This window comes from Daldinia decipiens (assembly GCF_022478715.1).
Source record: "Daldinia decipiens strain CBS 113046 unplaced genomic scaffold F4813scaffold_17, whole genome shotgun sequence".
Lineage (NCBI taxonomy): Eukaryota > Fungi > Ascomycota > Sordariomycetes > Xylariales > Hypoxylaceae > Daldinia > Daldinia decipiens.
The window spans coordinates 328,152-344,934 of NW_026054560.1; the positions used below are offsets into that span (position 1 = coordinate 328,152).

At 51.9% G+C, this 16,783-nt stretch overlaps 5 protein-coding genes across 5 annotated transcripts; 4 read left to right on the forward strand and 1 right to left on the reverse strand.

Moving 5' to 3' along the window:
* Positions 1-1,957: 1,957 nt before the first annotated feature.
* Positions 1,958-4,930, forward strand: F4813DRAFT_389640 (rab-GTPase-TBC domain-containing protein; the record flags this gene model as incomplete). The annotated part of the gene is made up of 3 exons (XM_049246872.1): positions 1,958-3,327; positions 3,394-4,507; positions 4,562-4,930. The coding sequence occupies 3 exons, from the start codon at positions 1,958-1,960 to the stop codon at positions 4,928-4,930; spliced, it is 2,853 nt and encodes a 950-aa protein (XP_049099427.1).
* A 1,060-nt stretch (positions 4,931-5,990) lies between these two features.
* F4813DRAFT_396358 (uncharacterized protein) lies at positions 5,991-7,331 on the forward strand (the record flags this gene model as incomplete). Its single annotated transcript, XM_049247816.1, has 1 exon — positions 5,991-7,331. One exon carries the CDS (start codon positions 5,991-5,993, stop codon positions 6,858-6,860), a length of 870 nt encoding a protein of 289 aa, XP_049099428.1. The 3' UTR covers positions 6,861-7,331.
* Positions 7,332-9,512, reverse strand: F4813DRAFT_78000 (FAD/NAD(P)-binding domain-containing protein). The gene is made up of 2 exons (XM_049248891.1): positions 8,988-9,512; positions 7,332-8,933 (listed from the first exon to the last, which is right to left on the reverse strand). The coding sequence occupies exons 1-2, from the start codon at positions 9,315-9,317 to the stop codon at positions 7,392-7,394; spliced, it is 1,872 nt and encodes a 623-aa protein (XP_049099429.1). The 5' UTR covers positions 9,318-9,512; the 3' UTR covers positions 7,332-7,391.
* A 1-nt stretch (position 9,513) lies between these two features.
* F4813DRAFT_77770 (bacterial luciferase-like protein) lies at positions 9,514-11,704 on the forward strand. Its single transcript, XM_049248889.1, has 4 exons — positions 9,514-9,881; positions 9,932-10,120; positions 10,188-10,435; positions 10,492-11,704. Exons 1-4 carry the CDS (start codon positions 9,795-9,797, stop codon positions 11,417-11,419), a joined length of 1,452 nt encoding a protein of 483 aa, XP_049099430.1. The 5' UTR covers positions 9,514-9,794; the 3' UTR covers positions 11,420-11,704.
* A 370-nt stretch (positions 11,705-12,074) lies between these two features.
* F4813DRAFT_389644 (Nitrilotriacetate monooxygenase component A/pristinamycin IIA synthase subunit A) lies at positions 12,075-14,027 on the forward strand (the record flags this gene model as incomplete). Its single annotated transcript, XM_049246873.1, has 8 exons — positions 12,075-12,132; positions 12,206-12,346; positions 12,406-12,610; positions 12,661-12,673; positions 12,746-12,805; positions 12,862-13,418; positions 13,502-13,679; positions 13,803-14,027. The coding sequence occupies 8 exons, from the start codon at positions 12,075-12,077 to the stop codon at positions 14,025-14,027; spliced, it is 1,437 nt and encodes a 478-aa protein (XP_049099431.1).
* Between the last annotated feature and the right edge of the window lie 2,756 nt (positions 14,028-16,783).

The following is a 16,783-nucleotide window of genomic DNA, read 5'->3' on the forward strand; positions in this document are numbered from 1 at the left end:
CCGAGATGACCGGATGGGTGGGCATTTACTATGTTTGCGCGTATAGTGTATAACGGTATTCTGAGGATTTTTAAATATAGCATCTCTAGTCGAAGAAAATAGAGGATGTGGTGTATGTGGTGTATAAGTGGCTATCGTCTTTACTAGCCCTTTTTCCCATTCTTTTTACCCTCCGCTCCCGACTCGGCTAACTTCAGGTCGATCCTGGGATCTTGCATCTGCAGACAGTCCAATGAGAGCGAGGAATACGGCGGCCCCCCGGTAGTACTTGGCCGATTCGACATATGTACATATCTCTGACCTCCAATTACGTGGAGCACCCTTCTCAGGATAAACGGAGCGGTACTATACAACCTACTTTATCGATTAGGAAATTCTGAAGACGCGGACAGGCGGAGGAGTATAGCATTTATCAACTTCGAGAAGCTCTGCTGTAACCCACTTGGTAATGGAGCGTGAAGAGTTTTGCGGGGGCGACGGGACTAAAATTCGGGGTCGGCGAGCGAGATTTCAGACTTTCCTGATATTGAATATATGTCTGTGACTTACTATTACACACTCACATGTTGTTAGTCTTGCTCTTACAAAAGCCGGTTGTTATAGTACAGGGTCGGATGACCTTGTGCACGCATTATAGAGAAGAGTTAAGACTCGGCATCAGGCATATAACCTAACAAAATACCTGTAAAATACCTGTCTTAATAAGTGACTTATAACTTACGTAGTCAGTAGACCGCTAGACATCCCCTTCAAGTATACATGGGATGAGTCCATTAAAAAAGAACGGTGCGTGACCGCTCCGGCCTTGGATTGTCGGTCTAGCATAGAAAAGTACCGCAGTTTGACCAATGCTAAAAATTGTAGCGGGCCAAAGCTGGGAAGAGTGGAAACCGTGTCTCTGACCCCAGCCAATTGGGAGAAATGGTAATGGTGGTTGTAAGTTGGTGATGTGCATCGCTTCTGTCGACGCCGTCCGGGTCCTAGCATGTAAAAAGAAAAAAGAAGAGAAAAATAGAAACCCCCGTACCCCCCCCCGTTAGCTACCTATGTAGTAGTGCCGGCCATGGGCCATGGGCCACGGTGCTAATGGAATTCGCTTCCGCCACGACAAACCAGGCTGCATGCTGGCCAGATCAGATGAGCCGTGGCCCAAAAAGAATATATAGGTTAGGTAGGTATGTACCTAAGACAGACAAACATATTAAAGTAACCGACCCCCGGCTAGTGGATGTGTATAGGAAAGAGAAGAAAAAAAAAGAATTGGAAAGTGAGTAATACGAGTACATACCTATATACATACATTTACCTATTTACCTATTTGGTAGAGCTACGCTTGTTTAACAACTGAGGCGTCCTTGGTGTAAGTGACTAACGGTCTAGAACTTCCCGATTCGTCTCTTAAGTCAATAAATTGAGTTTTCACATATCTATCGAAAAGAAGGTACGAGTCAGAAGCCTCGACGGACCTTGGCTAGAGTCTTCTAAGCTGTATTTGACCCATATTTCCGCTTCGATAGGTATACATTCATATACATTCACCTTTCTTTTCGTTAATTGACTCTTCCCTGACAACTCCCTCCTCGCCCTAGAAGCGAATCGCGCTAACATATAACTACTTACTTATAGCCGTGTAAGTGGTGGACGAGGCTCGACACGCACGGGTTGTACATATTCCACCATTATTTTCGAGTTGAGAGTCGCAACGGCAAGGGATTACTTCTTTTTTTAAAAAGGGGGAATAAGAAAGAGCCTGCTTGGTCAACTTGTTGCTTGTTGCTTGTTGCTTGTTGCTTGTCGCTTGTCAAGCCCTACCACGGTTACTGGCAGCTCATCCAATCGTTGTTACACCAAGCACGATATCGCTAATTGCACGAAAATAAAATCGTTGCGGACGCAAACGGATTGTGTTCCTTTGACACAACACAAGACAACACACAACAACACCCAGTCAGCCACAATGTTCGGAGTTACACCACACGCGGTACCATGCATAGCACCGCCAGCACCCCCCAAGACAACAAATGGCCGAACTAAGAGCAGGTCCTCAAGTCTTGTTCCTTTCAGAGATGACTCCAAGCTGGTAGCGTTCCGGTACGACCAAACCGTCCAGGCAGAGCCACCTATACCAATACCACCACCTCGATCTTCTCGTCGCCCGCCGCCACGTCCTATTTCGTGCAATACAGCTCGTATTCCCATCGTCGTACCGCCTCCACGTCCCGCCCCTCCTACCGAGCAGCACCCGGCACTAAGAACCATCAGCAGTCCACGGACGAACGTAGATGCGAGAAAGCGGGATTCCTGTCATTCGCCGACTACCCCTTCGAGCTCGTGGACTATTCGCGAGGATAGCGAGACGGACGACGAAGATCCTTTTACCTACGAAAAAGTTAAGAAACTTAGCGAAATTAGACCTCTCCAATTAGCAACTCGTTCCGCATCGCCTTCTCTATATTCGCGTCAAGAGGAACGAGTAAGCGAATCCAACAGCAGGGCTAGCGCTCCTTCACCAGCACTGTCGGACGGCGATACCATTTCGCCAACATCGCCAAACACTCCACCTTCTAACTTCTCAAAAAGGTTTGCAAGAAGCTTCAGTTTGCGATCTAACTCATCCAAATCGTCGTTTTCAAAGATGAAGCGATTACGGAAGAAAGTAGGAAAAGATGGGGTACCGCGTGCTGCTGCTGCTGAGAACCCCGGCTACCCACTAAACGGGCAGGACGAATCGGCGCCTAAATCCCCTAAATCCCCTAAACCCCCTAGCGGCAGATTGTCACCAGTACCTGACCCCCATGGTTCCCCAGTTATTTCAACCGCTATCCCCACCGAGAGATTGTTGGAAGATGACTTTATGACCCAGCTGTCCTTCTCTAAGCGTGGCAGCCTCATTTTTGGCGCCAAGCACCCGCGCAAACCCAACAGGAATCCGCCTAAGATGGCCGAACAACACGGCATCATCGATAATGGAACCGCCGGTGCCGATCGACCTAGAGAACCACGCGCTTTTCCTTTGATACCGACGCGCGAAAAGGCTCCCGATGCCGCCGTCGGCGCGAGCGCGAGCGCAAATGAACCCGCCAAATTCTCAGGGGCTTCCGACGACGCCTTGACCAGCACGCCGCCCACACCGCGCCGGTTACCTCCTAGTGTTCGGGTTATATCTGCTGAGGCGGAGAAGGAATCTCAAAAGGTGAGATCGCTCTATGAATCCGGGGAAGGTGTCAAGTGGGAAGAGGGCGCGAGACACTCGTCGATCGATGAGCGTATCCAGCCCTCAGCAGAAGACCCAGCAGAAGACCCGTCAGAAGATAATGCGAATGATGCGTACGGTTTCCTTATATATCCAACTTCTTTACCTTTGATAATGCTGACAAGTCGCCTCTCTTATAGGTCAAACGACCAGGCTGGGCACCTTACTCCAGTCTCGGCTTCTACTTCGTTGCCACCAGATAACGACGTAAGGCGCGAATATGAGTTGGCAGGAGGAATCGAGGATTGGGAAGGGGTGCAGGTTGAAGATGTCGATCGTTACGGTTTCATTTCAGTTCAACAGCCGCAAGATTCGCGGCCGTCGTCGCCAACCGGAACCACCACGTCTGTCCATTTTTCAATGCACAAACAGCGAAACGTTCTTTTTCGGAAAGAAACGGCATCACGTTCGTTAAGAGTCAGGAGTGGCCCCAGTAGGAAGATGTCAACACGCTCCTTGAATACGCAGGCGTCGGAATTATCTACGGCGTCGCATCGTTCCGCTCTTTCGGCTACCTTCCGCCAAGCCACAAACTTATTGCCCCATAACAGGGACAGGAAATTGCTGGACGAAGCTGGGGATATCCTTGCAACGCACCCGGGCTTATCGCATATTACTGAGGACGGATCGGCCGAGAGGAAGTTAACCGAGTCGAAGCTGAAGGAGACGCAGCGCGCTGAGAAGTGGTTGAGGATGGCTACAGTAACTAAAGCAGGCGAGGACGGCCAAGGTATGGTGTTTGATTTTGATCTGAAGCACCCGAAGCTAGTCAAACGTGTATGGAAGGGTATCCCTGATTGTTGGCGAGCGGCGGCTTGGTATTCGTTCCTCTCTACCGCTGCCAAGGCTAGCGGCGAACCGTCTGCTACGGAGGAGGAAATCAAGGCTGAATACCATCGCCTCGCCGAGGAACCATCGCCTGACGACGGGCAAATCGATTTGGACGTGCCCAGGACAATTAATCAGCATATTATGTTCAGGCGGAGATATCGTGGTGGCCAGCGATTGCTTTTCCGAGTACTGCACGCCTTGTCCCTTTATTTTCCCGATACGGGCTACGTCCAGGGCATGGCTCCGCTGGCGGCAACTTTCCTGAGCTATTTTGACGAGGAGATGTGCTTCGTAATGCTGGTGCGACTATGGAAGTATCGTGGTCTCAATCGGATGTATGGTTCCGGATTCGTGGCGCTCATAGAGGCTCTAAAGGATTTCGAAAATGATTGGTTAGCTAGTAGAGACGTCGCTTCGAAACTTGTAGGTTCACACAATTGCTCCTATCTGACTTGATCTCGGCTAACATTTTACTAGACTGAGCTTTGTATTGACCCCACGGCGTACGCCACCAAGTGGTATCTGACCCTCTTCAACTTATCGATACCATTCCCTGTTCAGCTCCGCGTGTGGGATGCATTCATCCTACTCGGCTCTTCGCCAGAGCCGACAGATGGCACCACGTCGCCGAACAAGGCTGCTCCAGAACCGTCGTCTAAGGGACTTGAGATCCTTCACGCGACCAGTCTCGCTATTATTGACACGCTCCGGCCAACGCTGCTGGATTCCGACTTTGAAAACGCTATGAAGTCCCTTACTTCCTGGGTTCCTATTAAGGATGAGCAAGGATTTATGGACCTCGTTCAACTAGAGTATAGACGGCATGAGGGCAAACAGAAGGCCTAGGAGGCCGGATCGCCTCTCTGATGCATCACCTGACCAGGATTCGAAGTTCTTCACAGATCCTAAACCTACTTGCGGCACCACATGCCACTTTTTCTTAAACTCGCGCTGAGATGGGATGGGATTTTCCGGTGGGGAGAGAGGGATTCGGAGGGAATCCGTGATACCGGTCTGCAGGCCAACCGATACGTTGGCTATCTAATTTACAATAACCTACATCGCCTAGGCCGCGACAAGGGTCTGATTTGGCATCCGATTTCCTTTGTGCTTCGGAGGAGCGCTGGTTGTTTCGCCTTTGCCCGGGCTACGAGGCGGAAGCTCTGGAGACGCTGATGGATGGTTCTTCGCATTATACCCCCTACGCATTCGAATGGATTGTTCACGGACGGTGGAAGACCGGTTACTCGACCGGCTTATCGTTACTACTACCACATTACACTATACATATTTAATACGGAGCTTCACCGTGCGAACCTCGCCGAGGTCGTACTAACTATACCCCCCTACACGAGCGTCTAGTACTTGCTTGTTCTCGACTTTATATTATCCTACGATAGTATGAATTTGATATACCTAATTTACCTTTCCTCGATATTATTTGACTTTATTTAGTATGTGATATTTTTGACATAAGCACGACGTACGTATCATTAAGACGCGGTTTGCTATTGTAGTAGACGCATGAGTTTTGCGCTGGTAAGGCTGATAATCCTGGCTACGAGAACAGACGTGCTGTCTTCCCCAGTCGTTCTGGTGTAACCATAACCATCAGATCTGCAATGGGGTGAGTGGATGGTTACACATGTACATGGTATAAAGGATACGGGCTCAGCCTCGATGGGTGTGAAATGAAAAGATATCAGCTGGTCGCATTGGGTAAGAGTAAGAAAGGTACGTGTAACCTCTCTTGATTACTTTTAGGATTTGAACCTTTAACCTAGGCGTCTTTATTTCGATCTATCATCTCCTCCCAACCCCCTTTTGACTCACACACTGGCGATTATCTTGAGGGTGTCGTTTTACTCGTAAATCACCACCACCGCCAAAAAAAAAAAACCACAACATGGCGTCTCACACCAAAGAAGCCAAAAAAGACGACGGCCCGCCTCCATACTCTGAACATGGAACAGACGGCGCGGCATCACTACCACTAACTGCCACTGCCACTGCCACTGCGGAAGCGCCTCCCCCTCCCCCTTGCACACAACAACCTCCCCTCCCGCGCCAGTTCCCCCCCGCATTCAACATGTACATCGAAAGCCGCCACCGCTACCACATCGGCGTCCACCAGTCCACCCCGCTCTACGCCGTAACCCTCTCCCGCGCCTCCTTCTCGCACCCGGAGGTCGTCCTGCACAGCGGCCCCGGGCACCAGACCCCCGCGCTGGCGGTCGTAGCGCGTCCCTCCCGCAGCGGCGATCTCACGGTGACGCTGGCCGCCGCCGCCGCCGAGGAACGCGTCGAGACGCCGGCGTTTCTGGGCGGCGGGGAGACGTTTTCGTTTGGGGTGGAGGTCGGGGTGGGGGTAGGGGACGGGGGGGGAGAGAGGGAGAGGGAAAGGGAGAGGGAGAGGGAGATGTTTGAGTGGCGCAGGTCCAGGGGGGATGCGGTTGCGGCGTTGGGGGGGAGGGCGAGCGGGTGGAAGTTGGTGAGGATGAGGAGGGATGCGGCGAGCGGGTTGGGGGGAGGGGGACGGGGACGGGGACGGGGGCAGGGGCAGGCGGGTGTGTTTGGGAGGGGCGCGGCGGCGGCGGGAGATGGCAGGGAGGTGGTGGCGGTGTGGGCGTGGGCGAATATGAGTCTGACGAAGAAATTGCGGTTTCGGTTTCTGGGGACGGGGGCTAGTGGGGTGTTGGGGGAGCGGTGGGCGGTTATGGCTGTTGCGACTGCGTTGTGGGCTTTTGATAAGGAGAGGAGGGCTAGGGAGGAGTAGGGGTTGTTGGTGTTGGTGTCGGTGTCGGTGTTGGGGAGGGAATAGGAGTTGTGGTTTGGGAATTTGGTAGTTAGTATGCTATATGGCATAACTACCTAGGTAACTAACTATAGACTAATGTGGATTTACTGCCATGTAAAGTGTCTCGGCGTAAGGTAGATTCGTTCGTCACATTGTGATTATATAACGAATGCTGGAACCTATGTTCTGTCTATCCTTTGGGATCCATCACTCTTGTGATGTGATTGATCTAGACGGGAAGCCGCATAGCATATCGAGGTATCATCAACCGAAATCCAAGCTGACGAGACTGGTAGGCTCTTTTCGTGTCTCATTTAGCCATTTCTTGCTCTATTATGTACAGGCAATGCTTAACCATGCCGACACGTACAACGAGATTACCATTCAATAGACGTGTATATTATCAGAGCTAGGTAAGACAGATTTGAGGCAGCTATCCCTCGAGCACAGATAACAGGTAGGTAGCTATAAGACTGCATGGATCTAATTCTATCGTATGCCTAATCCGCCTCAGGGCAGATCCCACCAGCTCTCGTGCAGATCCCGCAAGTCAATCGTAGCCGGATCCCTAATATACGGCACGATATCCGCGGCCAGATCCTCCTCCTTCAGCGTCGACCCCACGCCGAAGTACCAAGCAAGCCGGTTCCCGCTCTCGGAGAGGTACTCGTACTCCCAGTCCTCCCACCGCGGCTCGCGGTATATGATCGACACCTGGGCGGCGCTGCCGGGCCACAGCCCGTGGATCCTGCTCCCCGGGCGGCCGCTGTTGTACCACGAGCTGCAGTTCTCCGACAGGACCGTCGTCGCGAAGAAGGCGTCCGAGTACTGGACGAAGTCGTCGGCGGCGCGCTTCGACGGCTGGATGGTCCGGATGCCCTCGCGCGCCACCTTGCGCAGCAGCTTCGCGTAGAAGGTCGCTTGCACCTCGACGCTGTGCGGCACCGTGCCCGACCGCCCCGACCCGTGCGGGCCCTGGATGAAGCCTAGGTTCGGGAATCCCGGCGTCGCCACGCCGAGGTACGTGTACGGGAACCCGTATTCGCCGTCTTGCCCCCACAGCTTCGAGAGGTCTTTGCCGTGGGCCCAGATGCTGAAGGGCGGCACCATGTCCCTGTTTGCGCCTGTGGCGCAGAATATCGCGTCGACTTCGCGGTGGACGCCGTCGGTTGTCTCGATGCCGGTTTCTGTGAAGCGCTTTATTGGTGTCTGGACGTAGTCCACGTTGTCTTCTGTGATGGCCTCGAAGTAGTTGGGTCCGGGAGTGAGTCGTCGGCAGTGAGGCGAGAAGTCGGGAATGATTCTATCGATGAGTTCGGGCTTCCTGGCCACTCGTTTCCTCATAAGCTCGGCGAATTCCTCGCGGGACTTTTCGTTAAGTTCGGATCCCTTGAGCCAGCTCGAGAATCCCCTCCAGTACTTGGACTCTAGCTCCTTTCTCCATTTGACGTATTCGTTAGGATCTTTAAACGACTCTCGGAGCTCAGGGGATATAGGGATAGGTTCGATGGAAGTATCATCGCCTGCGAATGATGCTGTAACCCATGTCTTATTTCGAGCATAGTGGTCTAAGTGCTTGACATGCTTCTGAATATTGGCGGTAAGCTGTATGCCGCTTGCTCCGTTGCCGATGACTGCAACTCGTTTCCCTGCAGGGTCGAAATTGGGATCCCAGTTGGAGGCATGCCGAAGAAGTCCTTTGAAGTCCTTTATCCCAGGGTAATCAGGCAGCTTCCAGGCGTTGAAGCGGCCGATGGCAGTCAGCACGAAGTCGAACTCCTCGCTGGACGTCTCTCCCGTGCTGAGATTATGCACCTTCACGTTCCATACGGATTTCTTCTCGTCCCAGCTCAGCTCTTCGACCCTTTGGGAGAACTTCAGATACTGGTACACATCGTACTTCCGCGCCAGCCCTTGCCAGTACTCCCTGATCTCGCGGCCCTGCGCGAACTGCTCTGACCAGTTGATGTTTGGAGCAAAGCTGGTCTGGTAGACGTGCGCCGGAACGTCACATCTGACACCTGGGTAGATGTTTTCAAACCACGTGCCGCCCTGTAGATAATTAGTGGAATTGCATATATTTTAAGTATTAATGGTGTTGCTCACCACGTCGGCATTTTTCTCGAATATAGTCAATTTCAAGTTAGGAACCTTTGGAGGAAGAATTATGCCCGCCAGCACGCCTGAAATTCCTGCACCGACGACAGCAACTCTTAGTTGCCTCGGTTCATCGATGTGGCGCTGCTCAAGCTTGAGTGTTGGTGTGGGATAACTGCCAAACTTTGGTTCCTTGAGCAGTGGCTCGATCTTTTCTTTCACGCTCTCAATTATAGGCACTTTCACGCCATTGGTTGGATTTTCTGAGCTGCTTTGCTCTGATGAGGATGGTTTTGATCCATTGGTATCGACAGCTTGCTCCAAGCCTTCGGTAGTCATATTGGCAAGTAATCGGACCGCACTTATACAGCGGAAGCAACAAAAGTCTGACCGGTCGAGTGTCAATGTCTTGGGTAGGTTAGGTAGGTACTTATTCCACTCGTAACCGGCCAGAACCGGCCAGGACCGACGGCTTATATCTATGAGACTGAAGTTATCTTGAAACGCGTTATCAATAGACTAAATGTGTGTAGCCGACCTACCACGTCTTCTGTAGGCGAAGCACGCAATAGCCCCCGCGTCTTTGCACCTCCGCGATAGGACGTCCGAGTAGCAATCATGGTTGCGGCTAGAATTCTAAGCCACTTTTATCGTCACATCAATATTGGTCAAATGCCGGAATAGGATATCTGACGTATGGCTCATTTATAATGTTGTGAATATAATCTAAATTACGACCTTGTTCTCGTTCCTTTTCTGAATACAATATCTAAAGAACATTTCCTCAGAATTTACAATAGTTGAACCCAGTTGAAAATGGCTTCTTCAGAGGGTAAGAAGCAGATTCTGCTGAATGCATTTGATATGTCAACCATTGGCCATCTTTCACCGGGCCAATGGAAAGTGAGTTTCCATATATTTACGCCGAGGTATATAGCTAAACAGTACATCAGAATCCCGCTGATAAGTCAGCTACGAAACGCAATCTTGACTATTGGTTAGAGTTGGCAAAACTACTAGATAGAGGAGGGTTTAATGCCTTGTTCCTCGCAGATACGTATGGAGGCTACGACACCTACGAGGGAAGCCTCGACAATTGTATCAGAAGAGCCGCACAATGGCCCGTGACGGATCCAACCATCGTAGGTCTCTCAGTATTGAAGCATAGTTGAACATAAAGAGGCTAAAACTTATATTGTTGGAATATAGCCAATTGCAGCAATGGCTGCCGTAACGAAGAATCTCTCCTTCGCCATTACTGCTTCAACCTCGTTTGAGCCCCCTTTTCTATTAGCAAAGCGCTTTTCTACGTTAGACCACTTTACCGGGGGACGATTTGGTTGGAATATCGTCACTTCCTGGAAAAAGGCGGCCTTCAAAGCTATTGGCCTCGATACCCCTATTGACCATGATGAGCGGTATCTCCAAGCTGACGAGTACTTGAAGGTACTCTACAAGTATGTTGTTGCAATTGGTATTTCAGTGACGCAGTGAAGCTCAAAGGCGTATACAGGCTCTGGGAGGGATCGTGGGCAGACGATGCAATCTCCCCCGATCCAGAAAACGACACGTATGCGGACCCGGACAAGATTCGCACGATCAACCACAAAGGGAAGTACTTCACTCTAAACACAAAGCACATCGTCGACCCGTCTCCGCAGAGAACCCCGTTTCTATTCCAAGCCGGGACTTCTGCCGCCGGCTCCGAGTTCGCCGCGACGCACGCGGAAGCCATCTTCGTCTCCTCGCACTCCGCGTCCGTCCTCCGGCCCAAGATCGCCAAGATCAGGGAACTAGCCGCTTCCAAGGGTCGGGATCCGCGCTCGCTCAAGTTCTTCGCGACTTACACCCCCGTCGTCGCGCCCACCGACGAGGAGGCGCGCGCCAAGTACGAAGACCTGCTGCAATACGGCTCGGTCGTCGGCGGCCTCGTCCTGGTCAGCGGCTGGACCGGAATCGACCTGTCCAAGATCCCGCTGGACCAGGAGATCACCGCGGCAGACTCGCTGGAGGCCCACAAAGTGCGCAGTATCTTGGACGCCTTCACTACTACGAGCAAAGACATCCCGAAGTGGACGCCCCGCGTCATAGCCCAGAAAGCGTCGATAGGTGGTCTTGGCCCCGTAGGCATCGGATCTCCTCAAACCGTGGCGGACGACCTGGAGCGCTGGATAGAAGAAGGGGACTTGGATGGGTTCAACATCGGTTACGTGACCACTCCTGGGTCGTTTGAGGATGTAGTCGATCTTTTGATTCCGGAGCTAAGGCGACGTGGGATTTATCCCGATCCCCTGCCCGAAGGAGAGACTCTGACTGCTCGGGAGAGGGTTTACGGGAAGGGTCAAAGGGGGCTTAGGGAGGACCATGTCGGGTCTAAGTATAAGTACGAGAGATACCAAGAAGAGCCACCGTATCAAGAGACAGAACCGGCTAAGGAATGAGGTGACTGAGCATGCTTGTCGTATCTCTCTCAACTGAGCTATTACGATATCTTGTAGTACGAAATAATAGTATTTTCTATTAGTTAAGATGTATCTATCTAGGTTAACTTAGTGATGTAGTATAACCCACCCTATTAATTCTAGTTAGGTTAGGTACCCAAGGTTAGAGATCTCCCACGGCGAGGTAAAAGCACGATAATTATCCCCGTTTTTAACAATCTGATATTGCCCCGGTGTGCTACTCCGCCAGACCGACCTATACAATTAGCCCAAGCCCAACAAGTCTCTTCCCCGCCTTGCTTTGGCGTCTCCTTCACCGGCGCGCAATACGTAGATATGGCGCGTAACCCTGTATTAGTCGGACAACCCCGCCTAGGCTCTATTGCGTGATCGAACCCGTCGTGTTGCGTGATCGCAGCCAAGCGCATCGGAACGCTATGGTATGTGCGCACCCGGCATTGACGTGATATCGCGTATTGGCTAGTGGCGGGCTACTCCGCCGGCCCTCGGAGACCGGATGGGCTGGTCTCGATATAGCCGTATATCAGGTAGCCTGTAGGTATGTTAAGAAATAGATCCGGGGCCATTCATTATTGATGAATCAACCATTACGTGTTGAATTAGTAAGGCAGACAGGCAGACAGGCACATACAAGATGAGCAGCGACGCAAAGCCGAAGAAGAGCCTCGTGCTCAACGCCTTCGTCATGATGGGTAAGTCCGGTTCTGATTTCGATTCCGATTCGTCGTGGGATTTCGTTCGCCGGCTTACACCACCACCTCTTAGCGAGCGGGCATCAATCGCCGGGTCTGTGGAGGCATCCGGACGACGAGTCGTGGCGCTTCAATGAAGTATCCCACTGGGTTGAACTGGCGAAGCTGCTTGAGAAGGGGAAATTCCACGGCATCTTCATTGCCGACGTCCTTGGTACGAACGATATTGCCTTCAGCCGATGCGGGCTAGACAGCTACTGATTCCAACGACAGGGGGGTACGATGTATATAGGGATTCCTTAGATCCCGCAAAGATATCCGGAGCTCAATGGCCGACTAACGAGCCGTTCTCTGTGATTTCCGCCATGGCGGCGGCGACCGAGAGTATCGGGTTTGGCGTCACGGCTTCGACTACGTACGAACAACCGTATCATTTCGCTAGACGCTTGTCGACGGTTGATCATTTATCCAAGGGGCGGTATGTTTATCATCTTCAAGCGATATATTTATAATGCTAACTGCGTGTAGGATAGGTTGGAACGTCAGTTAATTAACCCCCCCCCCCCCCTGGAACATGAAATTTATTTGCATGTCAAGCTGAATAGGGGCATAGATTGTAACAAGCTACCTTGACTCGGCTGCGAAGAACTTGGGCTTTACAGAGCAGCCAAAAGTAAGTCCACACATCTTCTGCGTAAAGAAACAACATGCTCATAACATCTGTAATAGCATGACGATCGTTACGCGCAGGCAGAGGAATACCTCAAGGTCATCTACAAGCTCTTAGAGTCGTCATGGCGGGACGACGCAGTGAAACTAGATCGCGAATCGGGCATCTACACCCAACCAGATCTAGTGCGGCCCATAAACCACCAAGGCAAGTTCTTCACCGTCCCCGGCCCGCACATCTGCCAGCCGAGCCCGCAGAGAACGCCGCTGCTCCTCCAAGCAGGCACGTCTCGCGCCGGAAAGCAGTTCGCGGCCCAACACGCCGAGGCCATATTCGTATCGGCCCACGCCCCGGAAGTATGCGCGAAGAGCATAGCCGAAGTGCGGGAGCTCGCTAAGACCGAACACGGGCGAGACCCGGCCAACATCAAGGTCTTAGCGCTGGTGACGGCGATCCTAGGGCGCACCGAAGAAGAGGCCCAGGCAAAGCTAGCCGACTACCGGAAATACGCCTCGCACGAAGGAGCTCTTGCTCTGTTCGGCGGCTGGACCGGCATCGACTTCGACAAGTACGGGGACGAAGAAGAACTAAGACACGTCGAGAGCAACGCAGTGCGGTAGGCGCACCAATACACCACCCCCTTCCCCTCCTCCTCCTCCTCCCCCTACCCCTTTTCACCTTCGTTCTAACCCACTCTAGATCTACCGTCGAAGGCTTTGCCAGATTCTCGCCCAAAACCGCAAAGTGGACCAAGCACACGATAGCAGAGCACGTCGCCATCGGCGGCAACGGGCCCCTATTCGTCGGCACGCCCTCGCAGGTAGCAGACGGGCTCGAGACCTGGGTCGACGAAGCCGACGTTGACGGGTTCAATTTCGTAAGCAAACCCCCTAAGCTACCTAGGTACCTAGGTAGATACGACAACTACGGTACGGTACGGTACGGTACGGTACGGTACGGTACGGTACGGTACAGCTCTCGCTGACGACGTGAACTCTAGGCATATGCGCTCTTCCCCCAGTCCTTCAAGGATATCGTCGAGCTTCTACTCCCGGAGCTTCGGAGCCGGGGCTTGTTTTGGCACGACTACGCGGTCCCTGGAGGGACGTACAGGGAGAACTTCTATCAGAAGCCGGGGCAGACTGGCCCGCTTGATGAGCACATTGCTTCCTCGTACAGGTGGAAGGCGGGTGTTCGGTCAGAGCAGCATGTCATTCAAGATTGAGTCGCGGAGGCTTGTAGGCATTGATTCGTAGGTCTACGATGTCGATATGACGAGGCTATGCAAATTGGGACCACTGTCTCGCTACGAGGAAACTAAAGAACTAATGCCATGTATTTCTTTGCCAAGACTATTATTCACATGGTAGTTAGCATGAGATTTAACGTCTATGTTGACATCAAGAACCTGTAACATGCTTCATCTATACGCTTCCGGTAGTAATATCATATGATTCAAGCAGCAAGCCCTACGGCATAATAAATTCGCGAGGCCTCACCCAAGTCCCATAGCGATGTCAGTGCTAAAGGTGACTCTTATGCACTCCAGCGTTTCGAGGCGTAGACCAGCACAGCTGGTCCCCAAACCCGCACCGACGTTTACAACCTACTGGGAACTGCATCCGACCAAGAAGGAGTAATACCAAGGCTAAAGCCAAAGCCACAAGATAATAACCTATATGACATGAGTCAATAATACCAGCCTCCCAAAAGACAACTCATCAACATACCACAAGCCCAAAACAAAACATACCGACATCTCCTCGCCTTTCATGACCCTATTCAGACCAAATTACGACACCGTCGTCCAGAAGGATCCTAATGACGTTGTCCGAGACGCCTCGCGGTGGCACAAGTAGGCTTTAGGATTCCGATTCCGATTCCTACTCCTACGCCAACCCAACCGTCCTCGCATAAACACATGGTCTTCTCGAGACGAATCCATCCCTCCCGCTCCCGCAAGCAGGAATAAAATTAATTTCTCTTACATGCATACCCGCCCGCGCTGTTGGATCGTCCAAAAATGGCATGACCCTGCCCTACTCAGCGTGTCCCGATCCGGAACACATAACCCCTCCCGAATAGGCAGGAATGTGCAGAGATCGCCTAGCTTAGCTGAGCTGAGCGATCCAGCCGGCGGGCGGAGCTCTCCCGGAGATAGCTGGTGCACACCTATATACATACACCAATACTCTGATATGATGTCGCTCGTAGGGTGCGTGCGGAACAGGCCTCCCATCTCTCCATCCACCTACCCATCCGACTGTCGTTTCGTCACAGCCTTGGTGGTGGTGGTGGTGGTGTTGGTGGCGGCGGGATGGACGAAGAGAGGGAGACTGGAGGAGTTATCATACAACGCCTACATACTCGTCGGGCGACAGCAGCGTTGCGTTGCGTCGTTTCGCATGTGACGTGCAGCCAGCCACCAGATCATCCATCCGACTGCCTCTATCTACCCCATAGCAATGGCCCACGGGCCTCTCTTACGACCAAGGAAAAAGGAAAAAAGAAGAAGAGACGAAATCAAGCTTTGCTGAGTCTCTTCGCGAGAAAAACTGGTTATTGGCAGGGCAATACCGCGGCGCATTATCGGCTGAGGTCATTCCCGAACCACTCGCGGGTCCCGCATCGTCTTATTCGCGCACGAGCTTGACGATCAGCTGGGCTCCGTAACTCGTAGCGTACCTAATCTCATGTGTGTATAGATGTCGATCTGTTTTGTTTATTTACGTACTCAGTTAGTCAGTCAGCCAGTCAGTTAGTCTATCAGCCCACATCGCCTCGGGTCGAGGACAGCCGAGCTTGTATAGCTAACCTACCTACATAGCTTTCCATCATTTCATCCTCCTCCCCTCAACGCCGCCGGAGGTGGGCAAGCGGACAGACGCCCAGATAGACCGTAAAAGTACCGTCGCATCGGGCGCCATGCACGCGGTGTTTCATAGATATTAATCTGACATAGTATTAAGCCGCGAAAAGCTTGGCCTCCATGTTTCGCATCCAGGTTTTTTTTCTTTCCTTCTGCTCCCCCTAATCTGCCGCGGAGCACCGTACCGTCAAATGGGAACATGAACGATGCTAGCTTGCTTGCTAGTTACCCAGGTAGGTATCTACCTACCTGCCCACATGGAACGAGCGAAAAATGCAGTCAGCGTCGCAGCGCAGATGCTTGCTCTGCGCATCTGGGACACTGTTGCGTGGGTTCTTGGTTTTTGCTAGCGTTCGTACTTACATACATGTATGTATATGTATAATACGTATGTAGATATGTAGGTAGGTATGTAGGTATGTAGGGGTATATAGATATATACCTAGGTACATTGATTGCTAGTATACATGGAAGTTATGTAGGTGTGTAAGGATATATAGGAGGTAGGTAAGAAAGGGAAAGAGGAGGCAGGCCGCCTATACGGCCGCGTCGCGTCTAGCTCGGGCGGAGGATGGCCGGCCAACCACCGTGAAGCGTTCGAACGCTGGCGAGTAGAGGCGCCCACCTACGTACATTAGGTGCTGTTATTACTTGACCTACACGCGGGAAACTAAGGAAGCCGACTGTGCCGCGAGTTCGAACTTCTTCGGTGAAAGTTGTGGTCGCGAGCTGTTCTACCAAAGTTTGGGAAAGCTAAGCTGGGCCCTCTCCACTTCGCCGCAGTGCATAATACATACCTACCTAATGTATGCGTCAAGCAGAAGAGGAAATACTACCTTGGTCTGTGTCTGGGTATTGCACCTCGCGAGTCGATACACACACACATACATATACATATACATACACGTACATAGTACATACATATATATCTAGATAGGCTAAGATCGCACGCGAGATTTGGGCAACTCTGCTGACGAGTCGTATCGTTTCCATCCTAGCCAAGTAAGACCTCTGCCTAATTAGAGGCAGAAGATGCAGTTTCTGTTTTCTGTTAGTGAAAGAAAGTAGCCAGTCGGTTTGGGACCAAAGGCAGTCAGCACAGCTGTCCCCGA